The sequence below is a fragment of the Eutrigla gurnardus genome (genome assembly GCF_963514095.1).
Source record: "Eutrigla gurnardus genome assembly, chromosome: 21".
Taxonomy (NCBI): Eukaryota; Metazoa; Chordata; class Actinopteri; order Perciformes; family Triglidae; genus Eutrigla; species Eutrigla gurnardus.
In genome coordinates, this window is record NC_139932.1 from 17,380,910 (window position 1) to 17,406,844 (window position 25,935).

The following is a 25,935-nucleotide window of genomic DNA, read 5'->3' on the forward strand; positions in this document are numbered from 1 at the left end:
GGTTTCTTTGTGTCACGACTGCTCACTTCTACTTCTACTATTACTACTACTTCTTCTACTTCTACTACTTCTTCTACTTCTACTACTTCTACTACTTCTTCTACTTCTACTACTTCTACTACTACTTCTTCTACTTCTACTATTACTATTACTTCTTCTACTTCTACTACTTCTACTACTTCTTCTACTACTTCTTCTACTTCTACTACTTCTTCTACTTCTACTACTACTTCTTCTACTTCTACTACTTCTTCTTCTACTTCTACTACTTCTTCTTTTACTTCTACTACTTCTTCTACTTCTTCTACTTCTACTACTTCTTCTACTTCTACTATTACTATTACTTCTTCTACTTCTACTTCTTCTACTACTTCTTTTTCTTCTACTACTTCTTCTACTTCTACTACTTCTTCTACTTCTACTACTTCTTCTTCTACTTCTACTACTTCTTATTTTACTTCTACTACTTCTTCTACTTCTTCTTCTACTTCTACTACTTCTTATTTTACTTCTACTACTTCTTCTACTTCTGCTTCTACTTCTGCTTCTACTTCTTCTACTTCTGCTTCTACTTCTTCTACTTCTTTTACTTCTACGACTTCTTCTACTTCTACTTCTTCTACTACTTCTTCTACTTCTACTTCTTCTACTTCTTCTTTTACTTCTACTACTTCTTCTACTTCTTCTACTTCTACTTCTACTTCTTCTACTTCTTCTTTTACTTCTACTACTTCTTCTACTTCTTCTACTTCTTTTACTCCCTCTTCTTCTACACTCCTCTCTGTCTGTCTGTCCGTGTGTTTGAGACCGATGCTGCCGTCTCTCCCCCACAGACGCCGCTCGGCCATTCTGTTTACCCAGAATGCATCTGGTGTCTTGTGTGTAAAAGTCTCTAGCGAGTCCAAACAGCTTCGGTGTTGTGGAAATATGAATTACTGTAAAGTTTGCATGATGACCTTTGAACCCCAGAGGACCCCCCCCCCCCCCATATGCTGGTTTCTGACAGTTGAATGAATCGGTGTCGGGGTGTTTCTAATGCCTCTCCCCCCCCCCCACCAGGTATACAAATGCTCTCCGTCCAGCCGGACACCAAGCCTAAAGGCTGTGCCGGCTGCAACCGGAAGATCAAGGACCGCTACCTGCTGAAGGCGCTGGATAAGTACTGGCACGAGGACTGCCTGAAGTGTGCCTGCTGCGACTGCCGGCTGGGCGAGGTGGGCTCCACGCTCTACACCAAAGCCAACCTCATCCTGTGCCGGAGAGACTACCTACGGTAAGCCCCGCCCCCAACCGCCGCCGCCGCTGCCACGGGTCACACACGTTCACAGTCTCAGCAAGGTCTGAAACACTGAGGATCCACTGAACTGATCCATTGTTTATTCAACAAACCTCAGGAGTCTCACGTTATTATATGACTTTTTATTTAAATTTAGCTTTGAATCTTAGAAATCTGGTTTTATTCACCAAGAAGAATTACGTTTTTTTCCTTTTTTTAAATGAAATAAATTCCACAGGTTTAAATGTGTAAAGTAGCAGCATCACAGGGGTCAAAGGTCACATCAGCAGCAATTTATATAATTCCTCAAGCAAATTCAATTTGGAGTTGTGACAACAAACTCCTACCTGGTGTCTAACTGGGACGTAACCATAGTAACCGGAGGAGTCCTTCCAACCAATCCCAGACCAGGACCAGAACCAAGCCCACAGGCCGGAACGGCAGCATTGTATTCATTCATTTATTTTATTAAGGGCCGACTGGATTACTTCAAAGAGTTTTCTGTGTTTCATCTGAAGTAATCCTGTTTGCTGGAATCTGTTTCTTCTCTGGAATCAGGGTTTGGTTTTTTTGGACGGAAGTCGAGGATCCGTTTCATTCGCACTCAAAAACCTCAAATATATAATTTCTACTTGTGATTATCAGGTTAAAGCAACACATAAGGATCAGCACACATTTACTCCATGTTTTTAATATTCCCTCGGCTTCATCTGTAAACTACCCCCCCCCCCCCCCTTTGCCGGTTATTAGGCCGACATGACCCGGGTTAATAGAATCCTTCAGGGGTCCGAGACCAGAATCCAGTAATAATCCTTCATCCTCTCACGTGGACCAACAAATGAGGAGGAGGAGGAGGAGGAGTGTGTGTGTGTGTGTGTGTGTGTGTGTGTGTGTGTGTGTGTGTGTGTGTGTGCAAACATAATTACAGGTATTATCTCTCTCTCTCTCTCTCTCTCTCTCTCTCTCCGCGGCGAGAACATTTTTATCACCAAATGATTCCTTTGAAACCAAAAGCTCCCGGTGATGATGATGCTGGTTACTGCGGTGACGCCGTGTTTACGCTGACATGTGAAGAGATAATGCTTTAAAAAAAAAAAAAAAAAAAAAAAAGCCACCGGAGGATTCAGACACGTTTATGTTAAAAATAAATAAATAAATAGAAACGCTGAGGAAATGAAGACTGCAGCACAAACGGCCTGCTGAGTGCTACACACACACACACACACACACACCGGCGCTGCCTTCAAGGCCGGTGAGAGAAAAAAAAAAGCTGTTGGGCATCAGTTAATGGAAAACTGTAAATTCCAGGCATCCATTTTAAAGACAGCAGCAGGAGAACACTTATTTATTTATCTATCTATTCATTCATTTTTTTTAATCCAACTTCAATTTTCCTCTACGCTGGTTTCTCCTCAGATTGTAAATGCAAGCAAACTCACAGAGGCGTCAACACGGCCGGATTTATTAACGTTTTTTGGAAAGCCGGCTATCAGCGAGAGATAACCGACATGTAGAGCACGCTGTAATAACTTACTTACCCCCCCCCCCCCCCCTACACATGTAAATGTAAATGAAAAACATATCTTTTTTTCTCATCTGGCGGCGTCGGGGGGCTTACGATGCATTGTGGGATTTTGCGTGACTGTGACATCAAGTCAAGCTTGTATCTGTTAAGGCGACGCGGCGTCTGAAGCTCATCGGTTCTTTTCAGAAATCTCATTTAGTTTATTTCTGTCTTTTTGTCCCACAAAGTAGCAGGAAGATCGTTTTCTGGACTCAGAATCTCTTAATTACCAATATTACTGACACTCCATAGTGTCTTTTATTTTGAAAAGACACTGCATTACCAATATTACTGATACTCCATAGTGTCTTTTATTTTGAAAAGACACTGCATTATCAATATTACTGATAATCCATAGTGTCTTTTATTTTGAAAAGACACTGCATTATCAATATCACTGATATTGCGTAATGTCTTTTATTTTGAAAAGACAGCTTGAACTCGTATCATGTGCGTTACTGTACGTTAGCCGTGATCACAGAAGTTTATTTGTTAAAATTACGCACGTAACTGAAGGAAACTGTATGTTTCCTTTGGAGAAGGAAGTTTATTTTGAAAAGACACCACACATGTAGCTAATGGGAACCAAACATTTCCTGAGAACACACATTTATTTTGAAAAGGCACTAAGCAGGTAACATGTACAAACAATACATTTCCCGATTCCAAAAGTTTATTTTGGAAATTAAAGTACGAAACTGTACGTTTCCTGTGAACAATGACTTTTATTTTGAAAAGACACTATGCATGTAACTAATGGTAACTGTTTATTCCATAGAAGCGTCTTTTGAACACATACTCAGCATGTAGAAGGTTTGTATCGTTACTGTCTTTGAGGTGATTCGGATAGATCCGTCGCCACGGCGATGGCCGCAGCAGCAGCATCATCACCCCGCCGCGCTCCTCAGAGACTCGCAGGAAGCCGGTGTAGTTTGTCATCGGTTCTCCTCGCCGACTCTCTACCGGCTGAAAGATTCAGGCCAGCTCCTCTTCCTCTTAATGACTCCCGCAGATGTTGGGCTGAAGGGCGCGAGGACCTCTGGTCAATGACATCAGAGCTCACTTCCTGTCCTCCACGCCGCGCTGCTGCAGCGCTTGTTCATGACTTTCACAGTCTGTACAAAGTAAATATCACGTTACTATAATACTTTTAATTTGGCCGTTAAGTGGCGTTTCGTGTACTTGTACATGACTTTCACCCAGGAGACCGCTGTCTGTGTCCTGAATGAAAAAAGTGAGCGTTGACTTTACGTTGTGTTACGCAAGCAACGTAACTTGATGTCACGTACGTAACGTAGCCCAAATAACTACGTAACAAACTTATTTCCTAAACCTAGCCAAGTCGTTTCCCGTAGTAAAAAGACAGAACTTAATAAATGCGATTTATTTGGGACACCTTGATTTTGGCGAGTTGTTTGTGTAGCTTGTAACAGTCTAAATGTTGGGGGTCTTGACGGAGACTGGTGAGGGTTTTGGTTCTGACGGGTTCTCGTAAAGGTCGGCCCTCCTGCCGTGTCGGTGAGCGCTTCCTCCGTCCTTCAGCGTCGACACGTTTGACTTTTTCTCGGGCGCCACGGCGACAGATTTAATGCAGTTTAAATCTAAAGTCCGATCCGTTCCCGACAACCGGCTTCAGCTCATCCACTTAGAATCATGTCAGAATCATATTAAATGGCACCCCTCCTCCCCCCCCCCCCCCCCCCCCCTCTTTAACGCAAAGGACACATTTTTTAGGGCCGACTAATAAAAAAGAAACCTTCAGGTTTTTTGAGCCACTTGAGCACTCGAGGAGAGAATGCGTCGCTTCATTCAGGACTCAGATTGAATCCCGCATTACAATAGGACTCTCTCTCTCTCTCTCTCTGTCACTCTCTCTCTCTCTCTCGTCATGTGACTCGAAGGCGGAGGGCGGGGCACTCGGGTCTGTCGGCGTCGCCACTTCACCTCCTCGTTCCTTCGCCTCTCTCGAGTCTCGGCCCTCTTTCATGCTGTTCATCAGGATCTCCATCACGTTGGACCATTACCTGATTCTCATTACGTATAAAAAAGGGGGGGGGGGGGTTGTTTGATGTCTTTTGTGGGTTTCTGGGGGGTACCCTCCTCCTCCCCGTGGTGGGTAACCCCCTGGAGGGTGCCCCGTGTGAGGCTGGACATACATGGAGGAGCGAGTGGCCTCAGCGCTACAAGGTGAACTTCTTCCCCGGCACGTGTTATTATTAATAACTGCCAGAGAAGGGGGGGGGGGGGGGTCAGCCACGGGCAAAGCAAGTAGGCCGCAGCTGGGAGTGTTGTAAAACAATAGCCCCGCCTCCCCCCGAGGAAAGGCACTGCTTAGAGCAAGAATAATGCATCGTGGGGGAGGAGGAGGGGGAGCAGCCACATTTTTTCGGGCCATGAAAAATGAAGATGTCACCACCTGCTTTTAAAGCATACCTCCACCAGTGAGCCGCAGGTATTACAATATGAATAGGTCGCGGCTGTAACTGCTTTCTCCCCGGCCGACCCTCCCTCCTCCCCCAACCCCCCCCCCCCCCCCCCCCCCCCCACTAACGCCGTTAAACTTCTGATGGCGGCGTCACAACGGCGTCTAAATGCCACTGCTTACATGTAAAGTATTTTTTTTTTTTTTTTTTTTGCTGCTCCCTGAAATTGCTTTACATCGCCGTTTTCCCAGAGTGCATCTGAATCTCACAAGTTCCTGTTTTCTGTTTTCGGCGTCCTCGACATGCGCAAACTCACCTCGCCGTCTCTCCGAGTGAAATTGCTTTTGGTCGGGGGGGTCAAGGGTCACGGAGCAGGCTGTTATGATTTGATCTGATCTGTGCTGAGGAATAGAATGGGGTGATTTAACCCCCCCTCCCCCCACAGCTTCTTATTTTCATGACTCAGCGTAAAATCGCTGCATGACTGTTTGTTTTGGGGATTTGAAGGAAGTGAGATGTTTTGTTGATTTCTTCCGGCCGACGCTTACAGATGATCTGGGGGATTTCACTTAAAGTCACAGTTTTAGGATGTTTAGGACATCTATTTATACAATTACCTTCTTATTAAACATGTATGTATTTATTTTTTGTAAATGTATCTACATGATGCCCCTTAACATTTCTGATGAATATACACTAATTTAATGATGCCGGCTCTTAAAATATCACAAGCAGCTTCTTCAAGTCACGATGGAAATCCGACATAGAAGAAGATAAATGTGAATAATGAATATGATAAATCTTTATCTTCATTCACGTTTGGGCAGTTAGGAATAATAAAAAGCCATATAACAGGTGTGGGAATATTTCTTATTGCTACTACGAGGACATTTTACTTCTGTCGCAATTCCTGTGGTCCATTTAGAGTCCACCAAACCAGAAAGCAGGGGATGCTTTGGGGGGCGGGGCTTACCTGCTGATTGACAGGTCACTACCGCGCTACCAATGCTAGTTAGCTACTAAGATGACTTTAACACTTAAAGTTGAACCTTGGATCACTTCCTTCACTGGTTGCAAAAACAAATATGGTGACGGCCTCGAGGACGACGTCACCATGACAACATCACCATGACGACGTCACCATGACGACGTCCATGTCTATGTTGTTAATGGGCCCCTCTTTCAGGGTTGCCATGGCGACTTCTTTCTGTCACAGCGGTTTAAGTTGGTGCCTTGTACAGGATCCCCCTAAAACACCAGATCATGTGTCCGGTGCACTGCGATCCATCCTCCCCCGTTCGCCCCCCCCCCCCCCCCCCCCTCCCAGGGGGGCCCCTGGCTGCTGGTGCACGGCCCTGCGTTTCATCAGCGGGGCTGATCTAATTCACTGTCCCAAACACATCAGCCGGTAATGAAAAATTCATCGAGTCAGTTACTTTGCAGCAATTGAACACATCCATCATCTCCTGATGCTGCTTTGTAATCTTGTAAATCCCCCCCCCCCCCCCCCCCGACAAGCCAGACCCCCTAATGAATATTGACTTGCATCGCGTTAAATCCACTCAAGCAAATCAAACATTTTCAGCATGTGAAACCTCGACCCCTGACCTTTGTCCACCGTTCCTTTCCGAGGTTCGTGTCGTAGCTCCGTCACCTGACTCTAACTTCCCATCCTCTCCTCCCAGATTCACCTCATGAACGTTGCGTATTTGTACATCAAAGGGCCAGGAGGATGCCGCTCGGCCTTATGGGTAAGGTGGGAACATGGAGGGGCCTCCTGGAAACACCAGTAACAGTGATCATGCCGTCCTCTCCGAAATTATGCTCTTCTTTGTCTTTTTAATTAAACTCAAGAGCAGTTTGGAGGCTGGTTGACCTCTGCTGGCCTCCTCTTTATGGGGGGGTTCCGCAGGTCATTTCCATGCATATATTAACCCCCCCCCCCCTCCCAGGCAACGATCTGCGAGGCTTTTACAGATTAAGGAGAGTTTTTTTTAATCTGCCGCTCGGTTCTTTGATGGAGAAGAAGCAAAAAGGTTTTCAGTTAAAACTATGTTTTTGTCCGTGAACCGGAGTTCAACTTCCTGTTAACTTCAGAGCCGTATTGTTGTGATGCGTTCAGGAAACCTGTTTCGCTGCAGATGGCAGAAAAGATTTGTTCATTTCAGATTTAAATTTTAAAGAAATAAATATGTAATAGATAGATAGAAACCGATAGAAATGTGCAATAACATTGAATATATATATTTATATATGAGATGGGATTAAAAAATCACGATAAATCGATCGTGGTGCGTTTCAGTTCTCGGGATAATCGTAAATATCACTTTTGAAGCCTCCATTTCGGCAACTTGTATATTTTTGCAACCAGTGGAAGGAAGTGACCATATTTGGACTGTGGAGGAGCGACGGGTGGATCTTGACAGCCTCGTTGCCTTGGAGACACACTCAGTGACGTATTTGGACCTTTTTCAGGCTAAAAATGAAAAAGAAAAGGCTGATGTGGTTTTAGTCGGAGGGTTGTTTGTTCGCTGCTTCACTACTCTGACCCCCCCCCCGCCTTCAACACACCGCTGGCTGCGGCGCTGCCACATATTTGGCTGCCACCTCTCTTCTGCAGGCATGTGAGAGAATGATAACAGCCCTGCTGCTCGACACAGTGATATGCAGCACCCCCCCCCCCCCCCCCCCCCCCCACAGGCTTTGGCATGGCTGTTGTTTTGTTTCAGTGTGTTTGGGGATCATCCACAGTGTTCTGCATGTATATCACTCTCTCATAGTCGGTCCAAATAAACCACAACACAACCCCCCCTCACCTGCCTGAGGGGGGGCGGAGCTATATCTATAGATACAGTTCTCTCTAGTCTGACCTGTGCATGTGTGTGATGTAGAGCTGAGACCCCACAGGGCTCTGGTCTGGGATCAGCTGAGGTTTCGGACCACAGACTTGTGTGTGCTATCTTTACCCACAATGCAGCGGGCCGCTGGATCACATACAGCGCCTCGTCGTCTGCGTGTGATGATGTCAGAGGTGGCGTCTGACACGGAGGTGTGTTTGTGTGTATGCGTGTGTGTGTGTGTGTGTGTGTGTGTGTGTGTGTGTGTGTGTGTGTGTGTGTGTGTGTGTTTGTGTGTATGCGTGTGTGTGTGTGTGTGTGGGCTTCAGCCAGGCCTTCTGTGCCGCCCCCTCGGTTAATGAGGACTTTATGGAGATGAAGTAGGGGGGGGGGGCTGCAGCTGTTAGAACCGTGAGTGTTGTGAGGAGGGGGGGGGGGGGGGGGGGGTGTTCGGGGGCAGCACGGTGGAAAACAGGATTTCAACATGCTGATTGGTCGGTGTCAGCCCCACTTACAGGCGTTATTTGGATGCTACAGGCAGAGCTGCTGAACCCCTGAGCGACTTCTCAATTAGTGGGCGGCCTAGCGGAACTGCCAGACACACTATTGTGCCCCCCCCCCCCCCCCCGCCCCCACCTCACCCTCCACCCCCCACACCAGCACCACCCAGACCTGATCCAGCCGCTGCCTACAAGACCAGATCTCCACAGCGATCACAGCCAGTCAACTTCCTCACGTTACCATAGAAACCTGTCATGGATTTGGATGTCGGAGCGCTGAAAGTAAAAACGTAATCTCGTAGCCGTCTCCCGTCTGCGAACCTGAATCCGACACGCTGTGAGCAAACGTGTAAATTACGAAAGGAATTAACAACTTCATTAAGTCACGATGTTAGCGCTAGCCGCCGCAGTTAACGTGTGAGGCGTCGTCTCGGGATGTTTGTCCACGCCGAGACTCTGGAAAGAGAAATCCTCACAAAGACTCATTACTGAGGAGATAATCTAGAATTGGTTTTGGAGGAATGAAAGAATCGATGCGTGGCCGAGGTCACGCCCGTCTCTGGTGTATCTGATGTGTCTCTGAGGCGGCGAGAGGCCAGAGGACGCGGCGAGGAGTCAGATCATCGGGAGCGCTACTTCCTGTCTACGGTGAAACGGCATCGCCGGGTCTCAGTTTTTACAGATTCGTTTTTTGGACAATTTTTCTTTCCAGTTTTCACATTTGAAGAAGACGAGGTTGTAATTACAGAACATCGTTTCTCACTTCGCATCCAAAAAGAAGAACTGAGGCTGAATCATCACATTGTTTATATATTAAATACTTTATTTTCTTCCACTGTTAGAGGGTTTTTGACAATATCTCCCTTTTATTTTTCTTGAGTTTATAATCTCAGAGAATATTCACAATCTATCCCTTAAATTTTAGATTATTTTTCCAAATCGTGAATTTACCACTTCCATCTCAGGGAATATACGATTTCTTGTTTTTTTAGAACTTTTTTTTCTCATAAATTCATCACTTTTATCTCAGAGAGTGAGAACGTTTTTCTTCCCCTGACTCAGTGATTTTATTATTTGTATTTTTTAACTTCCAGTGGCCCAAATCCTGATTCCTAATTAAACATTCTGCCGTCGTAGAATGTCTAAAAGTAAGAAAAACAAAGAAATAACGAGGTCACGAATCTCCTTGAACTTAACTAATATAACATCATTACACAGTGAATATGTTTCTACAGAATGTCGGTGCTGGAGTGAAAGTACATCCTCGACATTGAGTTTGCTCTCGTTATTATTGTCGCTATCAAAGACCCTGAAAGTTGGTAGAAAGCCCAGAAAAAATGTGGTACCTTTAGTTCAGATAATTATATTATTATCGTTGATTTGTCGTGTTGCTAACGAATATAAGCGTCACGTGTTGCATGTTAGCGTTTCTTCTTAAAGAGCCGGCGCGTTTGATTTGGCAACACCTTGTGGCGAGGCTGCAGATCGTGACCAACTGAAACTTCTCAAGCGTTTGAGATGTGGAAGTTAACGGCTCGTTGTAATTATTAAAAGTATATTTTATTTCCTCCACAGTCGCCTCGCAGTTCAACACCAAAAAGTGGTCTTTACGATAGTTTAGTCGCGCTTTCTCGCTCCCGAACACAAACTGTTAAAAGTTGCCTGACATCATGGCGACAGAACACTGCTCACACTTTAATGGTTTTTCCATATTTGGGTTTGGCCAGACCTGAAGGCTTTTTGTAGGCTCTCATTAATTTAATTGGCTGCACTTGGTCCATTCATTATGAAGATGTCTTTGTTCGACAGCTCGCCGGGTTTCCTTTCCACACAGCTTTTTCTCTAAACGATAAAGGGCCATTAAAAGCCGGGAAGTGTGGGTGTTCCTGTCGACGGCGGCCGGCTGTGATCCCGCCGTGTCCTCAGTCAGCAAGCAACCTCCTCTGATACTTCATCATTATCATAATCATATGAATATTTAGATTTTACACGTCTAAAGTTCAGCTGCTCTCGTCAGTATCGATGTATCAGCGACTAGTCTGTTTACTTTATACCGTCACCACGGCAACAGGACACATAAATATGGCCGCTGCTCCGACCACCATGCTAGGTCTGTAGTTACTTTGTTCGGATTCAGGGAGAAATATTTAAACACATGTTCCACTAAGTCCTCGGTTCCTGAACGCCACGTGCTTGCTAACTGTTTTGTGATTGGTCAGAATTTTGTGGGACGTTTACATTTCTGGAAACATCTTGGAGTTGTCACCCTGGTTATATTCTTGTTAAAATCCCCCCCGAAATTTGAAAGTGGATCACTCTCGACTGTGTGTAAACACAATGCTAGCTTCATGACGACCGCTAGCTAAACCCTGGACGATAACGAGAAACGTAAACATAATGCGTCAACTGTTGCGACTGTTATTTTTTTGTTGCGACAGTTCAGAACTCTGCTTTAGGTTATGATTTGCGACTATGCTAGTATTTTGTAACGTGATAACGGTAACGTTTTTTGCTCCTTTTCTGTCAAAGAAAGTTGGCAGAAAAACACAAACCAAACTGTTGAAAGTGAACCAGACGGATGGATTTTACTGTGATTCATGTTTTGTTTTTTTTTCAATTCTCAATTATGTATTCTATTTTATTTCCTGTCTCATAAAGGTTCAAATGTCATAAAATACAACACAAAGAACTGCGAGTAGCTGTGAACGTCGGGGGTTTTCGCAGTTGAATGAAATGGCACAGAGACGTTAAAAGCTCTGAAAGCAGCCTGTAATTGTTATGTTGTGCTTAGGAAAAGCTTGGCTGCCATTAACCTCCCAACACCACAATTCCACTTCACACGTCTGGCAATTACCTCGGCAATAACGCCGGCGCTGGGCAACGCGTGTGTTCTGAAGTTCCTGTAATTAAATTGGGCTTTTCACATGTAATCTGAAAATGCTGAGGGGTCAAAGTGGGCACCGGTAATCAGGAGCGATCGAGTCTGAAGGGGGGGTCGCACATGCTGGAGGGTCTTGTTTCCATCTAGTGCTTAATTGTCCCGATGAGAGGGGTCACGTTTCCTTAAGGGGAGGTCAAGAGTGGGGTGCCTTTGTTTTGCTTCCCCCCCAAAAAGCAGAGAAGGAATGTCACCTCGGTGGAATGAATGATGACAGCGATATCACGTAGCCGGCGTTGAAAGCCTGAACAACGCGGGCAGGAAGCTATTAACTGAAGCTCTTCGTCGTCGTTTTTAATTTACAAACGAGGCAACCGCACCGTTGATGAACACGGCCAACTGATCCCAAACAAGAGATCTTACGTGACCTTTACCTGAAACCTCACGCTGGAGAAATCTAATTAGTGACAAGTCGGCATAATGAAGTCATTAAAAGTCCCTTTCAAGTCGTCTTAAAGGGACAGTGCGTAGGATTAAGTGGACTCGAGTGCTGAATGCCCGTCTGCTCACGTGACCGTGGTTTTTACAACTACAGTGGCCTTCAGGACACGTAAAAACATGGAGGGCTTATTGGTTGGTTTTGTCCGTTCTGGGCTTCCGTAGAAACATGGCAAAAAAAATACCGTGGTCAAGAAACTCACAGTTTGTTATTATATGACTTAATTCTGTAAAGCACGTCACCAACACAGCCGTTAGCTAACCAAATAAGGTTCCATGTTGGTTCACTGGAAGGGGGCGGGACTTAGCCTCGTCATTAGTGCCACATTTTGAAAACTGACAAACACTACACTGGTTTTATTCTCTCTGTATTTTACAGACCCCCCCATGCAGGACTCAACACTGGTATTTCATTTCAGTTCAGTCGCCCGGACACATCGTCCTGTTGGACCGCCGCCTCCGGTCCAGATTAGCTCAATTAGCTGTGAAGAGCGATGAGTCGTGGGGGCCGTGCATGTTTGGTGCAGATAATTGCCGGGGCTGGTTGTTGCCACCGCCTGGCGCCCCGCTCGGGATGGCAGGTGGGTTGGCGTGCCTGAGTGCCTATCGAACTGCACATCTGGGCCCCGCGGGGCCTCCAAAATCTTTCATTACACCCTCTTCAATACGGACCCCAAACACAGCGCTGCCAGGAAAGCTTCTCTACCGGTGACTTTGTTTGGTGCTAGTTGTTTCTCTCAGGAGGTTTGGTTCATTTTGGAGACGGAGTTAAGGGTAAGATGTCTTTAAAAATAAAATAAAAGTGATGATAGCGTCTCCGGACCGCCACCTGTACTTTCTCTCTCACAGTTTCAGGTGTGTGGTGGACGATCGGTGTGTTTTTCGACTGTTTTTTGATGGGAGCTAATTAAGGTAGCGATCTGCAGCTGCTCCTCGGGCCGACGGTTCAGGGGTGGGGGGGGTCCTTCCTCTGTCTCGGTCTCTGAGAAGCAGGGCCATAATTCATCATTAGGATATCAGAGTCCAGGTGCAGATGAGAACTGATAGAGCCGGCAGCCAGGCGAGTCGGGGCACTCAAGGAGGAAAATCTTATCCCAGGGACAATTCCCAGGTCACGGCCGCCGTAATTGAAATAATTTTGGCCCCCAGAGTTGTTTAATCACTGACAATCACGCACGCCGGGCGGGCAAAACTGAGGAACGCCGTGAGTCTTGATTATATCTGCCACCCTCGACGGTCTCCCCTCCCCTCGCCGGTCTCTCTGCTGTCGAGATGAAACGTTAACGACCTTTTTTTTTACAGACGGACTCTTGTTTGCAGACAAACTTTCGCTTCTGTGATTAAAACAGCAGGCGGGAAGCCGGCGCCGCTCCAGCACCATCAAACGGACACAAAGCACGGCCGACGGTGTTGAGATGCGGCGAATCATTTGTCTGTTATTAACCCTGAGCCTTGATTATGCAGATTGCCATAGATTTTCCCTGGTTTGCCTGGAAGTGAGATCCAGGGGTTGTTTCTCGGCGTGGCAGGCGGACGAGCGAGCGGCCGCGCATTACTGAACTCGCCACATTCATCATGTTGACTGATGGCGCGGGGAGTCGGTCCCCGGGTCCCGGTGGTTAATGTAGTGGGTAATTAACTGTCATTTGCCTAGTAATAGGCCGATGATCAATGGTTTGTGAGGAAACAAATTCTAATCCGGCAGCTGATGAATGCACGCCGAGGCTGGAGCAATTGAAGTGGTGGGAGGGATGGAAGAGAGGGAGGGAGGGAGAGAGGGAGGGAGGGAGGGAGGGAGGAGAGCAAAGCCGCCACCGGAATTTCAAATGGCGACTGGAAGCACTGGAGCCCTTCACCCCCGCACACATAAAATGGATTAACCCTCCCAAAAGAAGTTGTCCTTGGAACCCGGTCAGCTGAGAGACGAGCCGACGGATCGTCTTCACCGAGGTTTGGGCAGCAGGAGGCGTTCAGGTGCCGCTCGTTCTAAAGGGTCACGAAAGCCACAAAAATCAGATCGTTGTGGGGTTTTTCAGTTTACGTTTTAAGAGGCGAATAAAATGTTTCACAGTTAAAACATTTCTCTCCGGAAACAAAGTCGATGCATTTTTTTCATCCAAATTCCGTTTTCTCATGCACATTTTTTAATTTGTGGACATTGCTGAAAAATTGCACCAAATTTTTGATGTTTGGCTGAGGTGGAAACAGTTTGTGTATCGATTAAAACAAAATGCAAAGAAGAAAAACTGAAGGGACAAAAAAAAAGAAAATAGCAGCAGATTAAAGCCGTATCGCTCCTAACCTTCCTCACATTAATACAAGAAACAAACCGATTCAACATTGTTTTCCTCTTTCATTCAGGCAACGCTATCATTGCTCTCTTCTTGACAAACCGACTCCTAATAATAATTCTTGAGACGGTTTTCCTCCAAATTTGGTGCAAATTTGCGATCCGGTTGTATCAAACAAGCGTTTCCCGTTGGAACTTGTGCAGAGCTGCAGATCTAAAACGCCTCGTACACAATCTGTGGCTCCGCGTATCTCTTCCAGGATAATGCATCTCCCTTCCTACACCCCCGGTAATTGGCCGGTCATTGTATTTTGGATTTAGCTCGACAAAGCCGAGGGAAAAAAAGCATCGGCATGACACCACACTGCATTCTTCCTAAAGGGGGGGGCTGCACACTCAGATCGGGGTTTGGGGTCCACTGGGCTAAAGCCTTGTGGAATAATTTAATTGGTCTGTTTTTCTCTCATCAAATAGGTACCACTGAGCCGTACAGGGCTGTAATGCACAGTGAACGCCTCTTTGACTGAACAAGGTGTCGGCCATCGAACGCCTCCCAGCCCCCTTTTCAAATTCAGATTTGAGCAAAAAGCATGAATTTTAATTCTGCGTTGCATCCTCGACCTCTTTAAGTATAAATAAAGATGGCGTCTCTCAGCCGCGGAGGCCGGGTGTTCGTCGGGCCGTCGACTCTACATCTGTTATTCTGTTTCCTCTCTCTCTCTCTCTTCTGTGAGTTCGGAGGCTTCTAGACACGACTCAGTGTGTCCATCACCAGCTGTGATATCATAACGCAGTCATGAACGCATCCCGGGTCTCTAAAAACCCCCAAATCCTCCAAATTTGTTGCTTAATTTGCCTCCTTTCCCCTTTGAGAGCCATTAGCGTCCGCGGCATCAAACTTCTATCAGCCTCCGTATTCTTTTATTTTCCTCCAACAGCAGAAATATCAATGAACCGTCACATTCAGTCGTTTCTTCTGGTTTCAGTCCTGAAAGGAAATATATGTGGTGGATGGATGGTGTCTTGCATACCTTGGATCAGATCGTGTTTTGGTCCGTGACATTTTGCTGCTGGTCCTTTAATTATTACATATTGTTTGTTTGTCTGTCCGTCTCTTTTGTGTGCCAGACGGGAGATTCACACCAATCACACGTTGAAATTGAATTTGTAAAAAACAAAACGTTTCCATTTATAACGCGGAGCTTCGAGAGCTCGCTGTCTGAGAACCAGCTGATTACAGGACGTCCGTCGTCACGGTGACGGTGTTTTGATCAAACAGTCATTAGCTCGCACTAAATCTATCATTCGTTCTTTTTAAGATCTATGACTTTGTAAGGACAGAAACAGGTGACATATGTATTTCATGGGAACCGAGTGTATCTACATTTGCTGAAGGGAAGAAAAGGCCTAATTCCTCTAATGAAGTCGGCACTAATCCGCCGCGCCGGCCCTCTTTGTTTCCTCCCACCTGCCGCGTTACGCCAGATATCCTTCATTGTCTCAAGGTGTGTTGACAGTGGCTCTTAATTCTGCAGATATTCATGAGGGCACAATCTATCTGCCTCCCTCGCCGCCGGGAAACATACTTTCTGAAGGTTAATAAACAACCCCGTGCATACCCGGAGCCCCGAGATCATTTATCAGATTGCGATCTCTTACAGACTCTGAGAGTGGCGTGCCGTTTTATCATTTTAACAACGACGGCTAAAAGTGCCTCAAGAAGGCTGCCTAATAGGTTATTTTGTTATATGATTTCGTTATCAGATTTTTTTCTCTCCCCCGTGTTAGTCTGGTCTAGTAACAGTCCTGAATCCCTAATGAAGACTCACATTAACGTCCCGGAGGCAGCGGAGAAATAATAGGGTCGTCCCCGGGCGGCAGCACGAGCCGGCTATTTCCATCGCACAAGCTGCTGCCCTGCTAGTCTGTACCGGGTTTACTGGAACCACCTATATGTGGGCCTGGATCAGAGAACGGATCCGTCTCAGCAGCTCTTGGTAGTTTGTGTTCGGTCTGCTTGACAGCTTCCAGAAAAGATTCAAATCTGAAATTAAAAAGAAACAAGGAAAAAATAAAAAGCCTGCCGTTGCCGGTGGATCCTGTTCTGCTGCACCGGTCTCCCAAGACCACCTCCCAGACTCACCGTCGTGCCTTCTTTGTGGTTCCCAGGTTGTTTGGCGTAACGGGGAACTGCGCGGCCTGCAGCAAGCTGATCCCGGCCTTCGAGATGGTCATGAGGGCCAAGGAGAACGTCTACCACCTGGACTGCTTCGCCTGCCAGCTCTGCAATCAGAGGTGAGTGATTGGACCGGTACTCCTCCCGGTCTAGGGGGGCCAGATTGTGTTGATTCATCACCCGGTGACCAAAGAGACCCATCCGGGGCCTTTTGAGGCGGGGACCGAGCACGGTGGTTATAATTCTGTATTACTGTTATACAGAGTGGGCCGGGCTCCAGGTGCAGTTAGGTATGCTTCCCACCAGTCCTCATTACTGGACTTTCTGCTGCATCCTGGAGACAGGAAGTGGTCAGAGGGTTCAACACAGCAAAAAAAAAAAACCTTCTTTCGTAAACTCGTACACGTGCCTGAAACTGAGTGAAGCTCTGTGCCGTCAGAAAGGTTGTTTAAGACGCTGTCAGAAGATCCCAGAAACGTACGGAAGCCTCGACGCCCCAAAGGTTTCCTCCACATACCTTAAACATTCCCGTGCTGGGAGTTCTGGGAACCTTTGCAGGAACTTTTTCCAAACCCGGAGAGCCTCAAAGGGTCCGCGTTCCTCTGACGGATCGCTGTCATGAACAAACAAATGAATGGTATCGGAGGTTTTTCTGAACAAGAAGCACCGTGGAACCGAGAAGCTCCGGGGAACGTCGGGAAGGTAGAACGCTGGCCGGCTTCCTGGGTTTCCTCCCAAACTTGGCTTTGTTGCCGTCACATAGACACACACACACATGCACACACACACACACACAGTGGACACATTGCGCATGCTGAAGGCGAAGGAACTGGTTACGCACAATTAGCACCGGGTTATTGTCTTGCCACTTCAGCCGGCTGCACCAGACAGCCTCGCCTAATGGAAGAAGTCAGCTAATCTTCATCAGCCGGGCCCAGCAGCCCCCCCCCCCCCCCCCACCACCACATTAAAACCCATTAAAGCGCGAGCAAATCTTTCTTTTTACATTAGGCCGGCTGATGAACTGTTGAATAAAATCGACATCGGTGTGTTTCACACGGTCCGCCGTGGCCTCGCCAGCGCCGTTTAGATGTCCATCACACTTCCACCGCGGCCCGGCAGAGATTTATGGCGTGGCGCCGGCTCTAATTGGAGCTGTTCCTCAGCTCTGACTTTTGTTTTCCACTTTGTTTCATTCTTTCGTTTGCTGTTTGGGGAGTACTGGTGCAGGTACTTTGGAATCAGGCTCCAGTTCACAGATTATTATTGTTACCGTGGTGACCCTTTTCTGAGGTTATGAATTTAAAATCTGTTGCCTGGAACAACAATTTTGAATTCAGAGCAGGTTTAAAATGGTCAGTTCACCCCAAGATCAAAAAATACTGTTTCTTCTTCTCCTGTATGTGATATTTATCAATCTAGATAGTTTTGGTGTTAATTAGCGACGGTCTGCCCGATGTCTCTCCAATATAATGGGACTACATGGTGAGCTAGCTAACTGATGCTAGTTGTGACAGCAGTATTGGGTTTGCTGAGCTTCTCGTTCGGTACAAAGAAAATGTAGCCCGGGATCCAAACTACGACCAGAACGTTGACGTCCGTTAACATCATCATTATTCCCTCAAGAACGTAGATCTGTATTCCATTTGCGAGGGAACTGTCCCTTTAACGCGTTCCCTCATCTTTGACCATCGCTAAATAAGTCCCGTCGGAGTGAGTTTCTCAACGCTTATATCCATATTAATAGAACGACCTTTAACAAACGTTCCCAGCCCTCAGATCCATCAGGAGATCTCACTTAAGATTTCCTGAATACTTTCTCAGCGTCTCGTTGCCTGGAAATGGCCTTCTGTTCTTTGTCTGGCATACCGATCTGCCGGCTTGTTCATCTACACCAGCTCTGTCCCCTCCAGTTTCCCGGCCTCAAACAAACATGAAAGCCCATCCCCCCCCCCCCCCCCCCCCCCACATGAGCCCTTCAGTAAAGCAATCTAATCCAACTCCAACAAATGGTCCAGAGATTTCTCTGCGGAACATCATCAGAAAATGTGAAATCTGATAAACAGAGCGGGGCGACCGCGAGGTCAGCAGGGGTCATGCCGCGTAATTACCCCGCCACTCCTGCCGGGGTCAGCAGCTCGTTTGAAGGTTTGACTTGTTACAATCAACCTCCCGCCGCTGCACGTAAACATACTTGCTCATGCATCTATCCGACGCCATCGGTTGCTTTGTGGGTACGCCGGCTCGGCTGTGTCCCACGGTGATTATTCTGATTCCATCTCTCCGGGGCTCTAATGGTCACCGCTATTAGGGGCCTTCAAGTTATCAGCCCGGTAAGTACAAGGGGGGGTGGAGACGTGTCACCGCTTCCTTCTTCTTTGTCATCGTTCGCCGTCAAATTGGCAGCAATCTCTGGCTCGCCACGAAAAGAGCTGAAACCTTCAGGAATAAGATGAATAGAAAAAAGGCCTCGCCGGTTATCTTCCTTGTGTATCTGCCCCCCTCCCCCGCAGACACCTGCTCCGTGCATGACTTTGAAAAGGTATCAAGCTGAGGCGAGTGAATAGCTCCTGTCCCGGGTCTATGAGCGAAAATATAGGATCCCACATCGGCTCTGATTGCTCATGTCTGCACCCAACGTGGCCTCACTCTGTTAAACTGGACATAAATCTACCGGCGTGACCTTCCCACCAGCCAGACCTGTTAGTTTTCCTACCTGAGCTGGGGGGAGCACCGACATGGTCTTGGTGGGGGTGCGGGTCCTGAGAAGAGGTGTTGGGGAATAAGGACAGAGATATGAGACTCCATCCAGCAAGCAGTTAGCCACAGATCAGCCCTGGGGGACAGCTAATCGATGGGGCTGTCGTCCAGCCTCATCATCCAGCCAGCGCTGGCCCAATTCCCCCTGATGAGCTGGAGGCCAGAGTCCAGGGAGGCTGGAGGACGGGGTTGGCGAGGGGGGGGGGGGGGGGGGGGGGGCGGTGCAAGGGAAGGTCAGCGCTGATAAGGGGAGGATGCTCCACGCCGGAGCTCCGCAGAGGAGAGACTGACACCAATTGGGTTTTTTCTTCTCCAGCGGCTCGGCTCAGCCACCGGTGCCTTGTATGTCACCAGCTAGGCTTGTTAGACAGCAGCCTAATAGCCAATAAGGGAACACAGTTGTCACTTTGTGTATGATTGGTGTTGAGAGCCGGGAGCCGTGTGCAGCCGGTCTACTGCAGGACTCCATCCCGCCACCTAATCCTGCACAAGTCCGTGTTAAAGAATGACACATTTTATACAAACAAATGTCAGTTTGTCTCTCGGCTGGTGGAGATGATAGAACAGCGTTTCTTATAACAAGTTCATGCATTTTACTGAAGACCCACGGCTGTGTTGCTATCAGAGACCAGACCAGTCACGTACACCTCGCTAGTTTAGTTTCTTCAGGCTGCATGATGGTTTGAAGCCTCAGTTCACAATCTTACGTATATTAATGTGTTTGGATTATGAACCACTGCAGTAATGAAATCAATCCATGTCATAATCATTTCAAATATAAGTACTTTAAGTAAAACGTTTCTCCGGTTCAGGGAAAGAGTCTCTATGATATTAAATTAATGAGTCACATCAATCGTTTTGAACAAGAGCATCTGACAGATGTTTTTTTGTTACATTTGTTGGTTTTTAGGAGACGATGGTTGAATAAAATATCGTAATAGTGAAGTATATCATGTTTATTTGGGGTAAATTCATTATTATACTAATAATGTTTAAATTAGATTAATAGAAAAAAATGCAATACTTGTGTCACAAATGATTTAAGTTAAGAATAAACATAAACAATATAATGAACATTTTAACTTTTAACGGCGGCCTCCTGGGTGAAAGTCGTGTGTTCGAGTGCCCACACAGGATTTACAACTCGCCGTTACAATCAAGCGTCGCGTCTCGGGAGCCGAGTGTCTCCAGACCTGTACGCGTCCCGACGGGGATCAGATCCGGTCCCACTGAGACCGTTTTCCTCTCGTTAACGCCGGACCTCCGAGGCAAATCGCCTCGTTTTGTTTCTTGTCCTCCTCCGACAAGACGGTCTCCGAAGACTCGTTAGTTACTTCACCTCCGTAGTGAAGGGGGGGACCAAGAACCCAGAAAGGGGACCGAGGAAGACCAGAACCACGATACGAATGCACAACTACGTAGATCCGAACCGCCGCGGCGTTAAGGGGGACCGCTAACGGTGGTTTTAGTTGTGTAATGTGTTATAGACGACGTAATGAAGGTAAAAACCTGAACCCGAGTCAATCAGAGCAGAATGATTAAATGCTTCCGAACTCAATCGACGGTTTGATGAGGAGGAATTGAACCATATGCTGCCGTCTCGGCCGTCACAAACCAGATCTCTACCTAATTGACAATTTCAGATCTTGGCTCGCATGGCGAAGGTGTTGGACGTTCCCATGGCAACTAAACTGCACCCTTGGTTACGCTCCCAGGCAAACTTTGTCGCAGTTTTGAACAGAAGAAAAACAGTTAAACGCTACAAAGCTACGTAGTTAAGTTCAGGCAACAAAACTACTTGTGTTTATTAAAAAACATCTGAGTTTGGATTAAATTACTACCAAAAAAAAGTACTTACTCAGGACACTAACATCGGTCTCCTGGGTTAAAGTCCTGTGTTTTCGGACCCAGACCGCCTCCCTACGTGGACTCGTTTGAAAACTAATTTGTGACACGTTGACTGGAAACGTGATCCACAGCAACGTAGGTTTTCAGTACGCCTCAAATCAACGAGCAACCCCGACGTTCCCAAACAAACGGATGAAAAATGGCCGCCCCATTTAAATAGAAATGTCCCGTTTTCTTCTCTGGTTTAGACGAAAGCGACTGCTCGTCCATCGTGTTTTTTAGGGCTGATTTAGCGTTTCGTCTCTTACGTACGTGGATTCAAACTGAGTTGGAACCTGCAGGAGGATCTGGGACGGTAGCCCTGAAACCAGCTGGAGGTCACATCCTGTCCGTGGAGGCGGACTAGAGGACTCGCATGCAACGTTCATGTCTGCAGCTTCACACACTTTTTATTTTTTTATTTAAATGTCAGCTCTTCCATAAACCATTCTCTCACTCTTCTGTTTGGCGGTCGAGGTTATTTAGTGCCAAACACCTCCGGTTGTGTTGAATCCTGCTAATTGGTCCCAATTGCAACGACTCATGCTCTGGATCTGGATCTGGATCTGGATCTGCCCTGCAGCCCTGAATAAATGCTTGCGATGCTCAAGAGCTACCTGAGCGGCCGTCCGCTGTGCAGCTCTACTCGGCGGGCTGAACATCGGAGGAAGTCAAACAGGAGGCGAGGCGAGCCCCCCCCAACCCCCCCCCCCCCCCGGTAAACACTGGCGCCGCTGCTCGCCGACCTTGTCCAACCTGCACATTGAGGGAGATAAGCAGCCCTCGGGACAATACAGGGAGAGTTACTGCCCTTAACGCGTTCAACATAATCTCCACTTGCTACTCTGCTGAAAGGTCAAGCACAACTACCCCCCCCCAACCCCCCAAACCACTCCCCCTGGCTGAAGCAGGACCGGGCCGCTGAGGTCGTTGGGGGTTTCTGTAAGAGCTGCAGGTGGAAAGGACCCCCCCCCCCCCCCATACACTTGTAATTCAGTTGACTGTTTCCAGGGCTGGTACAGGTGCTGGAAATCCTTGAAAACACTTGCATTCTAGTGTGGTGTTTTCAAGGTTTGGAAAGTGCTTGGATTTAGACTAAAGGTCTTGAAATGTGTGTTGTATGTGATGACATCTATGATAGAACAGAGAAAAGAAGATCTCCATATTTGAGGGACTGAAAACAGCATTTTCTGACATTTCTTTATGAAAAATGACTTTTGATGATGAACAGATGATGAAAATAGTTGGTGATTATATTTCTGTGGATCTGTTAGTGGAATTAGTTTTCCTTTCATTTGTGGTCCTTCTGTAAAAAGCTGTCTCCAAACATCATGTTGGTTGTTTAGAGGACAATAACATCTCATTTAATGTGATGAACAAGTGACATAATAAGTAGACTGAATACTGACCATTGGATTGGTACAAATATGGAGTTTACCACAGCTGGAAGGGGCTGGAAAAGCATGGAGATGCACCTTGAAGTGCTTGGAAAGTGCTTGAATGTGAGTTTGTAGGAGGTGGAGGAACCCAGATACGACTGCTGACGATGTGTCTCTCTTTGTGCTGCAGGTTTTGTGTGGGAGACAAGTTCTTCCTGAAGAACAACATGATTCTGTGCCAGACGGACTACGAGGAGGGTCTGATGAAGGAGGGCTACGCCCCCCAGGTCCGCTGACCCGCCGCCAGGGAGGAGGAGGGGGGGGAGACTGAAGGAGAGCTTGCAATCACACAACTAAAAAGCACTATTGCCCCCCCACCACCACCATGTACATAACCAAGCTTCCCCGGGAGGGGGAGGGGACTCTCTGCTGTACAGAATAGCCATAGAGACGGAAGGAAGGTCCCGGAAGCCGACGACAAACTAAGTGTGAAAAAAAAAAAAAAAAGTTTGGCCATTTCTTTGTTTGTGACGGACGCTGCTGCCTCGTTTCCAACCGGACGGCCGATCCCGGGTCGTTGGAAAGCAAAAAAATAAATACAAATAAATATATATATATTACCCCCCCTCCCCTCGAAAAAGCAGTCTCGTCTCATCGACGAGGACGGACGACTTCTACTTGAATCTCAAATCCACTGAGGTATTGTCAATCAATGTAATTTTTTGAAATAAAGACCTTTTTACTGTAAAATATCAGATTTGAAAAACGCGGTGAATGTAAGCGGAAGAGTGGCAAAAAAATAACGGCGATGACATCATTCGTTGCCATGTGTGTGTGTGTGTGTGTGTGTGTGTGTGTGTGTGTGTGTGTGAGGATGTTTATCTCGCAGTCTTGCGAGGTTCAGTCTGGTCCATATCGATTTTGCTGAAGATTTTCAAAAAAAACTTCCCGATCACAGCTGCGTTTGCGGCATAATCAGTGTTTTTTTTTTCTCTGAATGGACAGAAATTCAAACACAATCCTTGCATCCGTAGACCGGTATCCGAGACCACGATGTCACTGGAAGACCTTTTTAAAGACGAGATCGCTGCTAGCGCGAAGCTAGCACGAAGCTAGCGGGAAGCTAACGCGATTGGCTGCGTTGATTAAGTAAACAGTCAAAGTTTGCAGCTTTTTGAGGACATTAAAGGTGACAAACACATCCGTACTTGTCTTCTGGGTTCCTGCTAGAACATGTTTACATTATTTAATGTTAAAAAAATTCTGTCTCTTTAAGAGAAAAAAAGTCTGTTCTGATTGGCTTGTGAGGAAAAATATCACTTTGTGCACAAGCACTTAAAAACAAAGATTTTCACATTATTTCCCTGATAATTATCAGTATTTATATTTACAATTAATAAAAATGACTTTTAATGTGACGGAGCATTTTAGCGTCGGAGCATTTTAGCAGCTATTTTCCCGCTGCAGTTGGTAGCGACCCAAAAAGAGCTAAAAGTTGTGAGTCTTGGTTGAACAAACGATAACAACTTCAGACAAAATGTTTAGTTGCGTTTTTCTGCTCTCCTGCCCCCTAGTGGTAAAAACAAGCGATTACAGCAGCGTTATGGATCAGACTGGACGCCGGTAGACGAAGAGTTAACCTTTCGCGGGGTTTCTCTTCCGTCGGAGAGACTTTCAGAGTGTTTGTGCCGCGGGGTTTGAACTCCCGGCTTCTGTGTGTTTCTTTGTTTTGCTGGAGACGGTCTTTCTATTTATGGAACCTTTACTTTCACACTGGTCAAAGGGAAACGTAGCGGTCGTTAGGGGGGGGTCGGGGGGATGGTGGGGTTTTTCTACACTATTTATTTGATAAGCATCGCCTGTTGTCCACGATTTGGCATCGTTTAACATGCTGATACTTGAAATCCAATCGATGATCACCGTTCAGCTCTGGGCTTTTCAACACAGCTCTGGGTTCAGTTAACGGACCTCGGCGGCCGGCGGTCTCGGCCTCGCCGGTGAGCTCGGCCTCGTCCCGCTGCGGAGCCGCTACGCCTTCGTAGCGAACAGCATCTGAGCGCGTGCGATGGCGCTCGGCATCATTTCTTAGCTGGAAAAAACAATGTTCTTTCATTTGTAAATTGTGGGTTGTACATAAAAGAAATATTCTTTTTTTTTTTCCTTGCTTGCTATTGTACAATGATTTTCTTTTTATGTGTCATCCAGCATGAGATGTTTATTTTTAGGACAACGCTTTGTAAATACTGTAATTGTAATAATTTTAAGCACAAATGTAATACAGTTTTATTGTGTTACCAGTGAGTCGTGTCTCTTTTTTTGTTATCCTTCAATTCCAGTAGACGTCGAGCTCAGATTGATATCGAAAAAGTTCCAACGGTCGTACTTCTTTTTATTTTTTTGATTATATCCGTTTAGAAATCGTCTGTTTGCTGAAACAAAGGTTAAGTGCTTAGCTCAAGGGCACAAGACGCAAAGCAGCCGCCAGACAGAGCCAGCTCCCCGTCCATTACCCTAACCAGCAGAGCATGTTGCTGCCTATGAAATATGATTGATCTAAAGTGCAATCATTTCCTCAGTTTGTTGTCTCTGCTGCTGGTAAAACGTCCTCTCTCCGGGTTTTTGTCCCGGCGACGAGGGAACTCACAAAACCTCAGAAGAAGAAGAAGATTCTTTGGTTTGCAGGGTTTTAAATTTCTCATTCAAATGAGATTCATTTTTCAAATCCGCCCTTTGTTCGGCTCTAGAAACACAACGGGCTTTCATGCTGTCAGAGGATTTTTTTCTATTTTGGTACTTTGGTTGTCATGTGTCAAACACGGGAACAAGAGAAGGGAAAAAAAAATACGCTTCAATTACTCCTCGCCGTCAGCAGCCTCCAAGAAAGCGGCGGCAGCTATATCTCCTCACGGGCTGTTTCAGCTAATTACCCTGGATTTCAATTTAGAATCACCCGGAATGTCGAAGTAAAACATTTGGATTAAAGTTATTGCTCTAATTAGCGAGGTGCTACCAAGTGCCCTGTGAAGTTTGTTCGACACTGATGCTTACATCACATTACAGAGCATAATATCCAGGCCAATTAAGCTAATTGAATTTCCTTATCCGGAGACGCGGGAGAAGAGAGAGAAACTCTTTGATTAGGCTCAAGCTGTTGGAAGTTCTTTAGTAGATGAAAACACATGGAGATTACAGCCGAGTCAAATTAAAAGAAAGTGTGGCAAACCGTGGGGTTGAATTCCCACTAATGGCAGACATGTGTCATGTGTTATTATGGCTCAGCTGCTCTGGAGTCAGATGTTAACCCCCCCCCCCCCCCCTCCCCCACCCGGATCTGGCTGCTGATAACGTAGCATCGTTGTCACGGCGATGATGCAATGAACGCAGAATGAAGGTCTTTTGTTGGCCAATGGAGAAATGTACGAGCGTTTAGCCGAATAGAGCAGATGGTGTTGTGGAAGCAGAGGCCA

The 25,935-nt window shown here is 46.6% G+C and overlaps 1 protein-coding gene across 2 annotated transcripts in view; it reads left to right on the top strand.

Moving 5' to 3' along the window:
* Positions 1-24,750, top strand: part of lmo3 (LIM domain only 3) — a 28,563-nt gene extending 3,813 nt beyond the window's left edge. For both annotated transcript variants that reach the window (XM_084038368.1, XM_084038369.1), the window contains exons 2-4: positions 1,060-1,273; positions 16,436-16,561; positions 22,659-24,750. In XM_084038368.1, coding sequence (XP_083894494.1) covers positions 1,068-1,273; positions 16,436-16,561; positions 22,659-22,764 — 438 coding nt within the window. In that variant the 5' untranslated portion in view covers positions 1,060-1,067 and the 3' untranslated portion in view covers positions 22,765-24,750. The remainder of the gene's footprint in view (positions 1-1,059; positions 1,274-16,435; positions 16,562-22,658) is intronic.
* Positions 24,751-25,935: the final 1,185 nt, after the last annotated feature.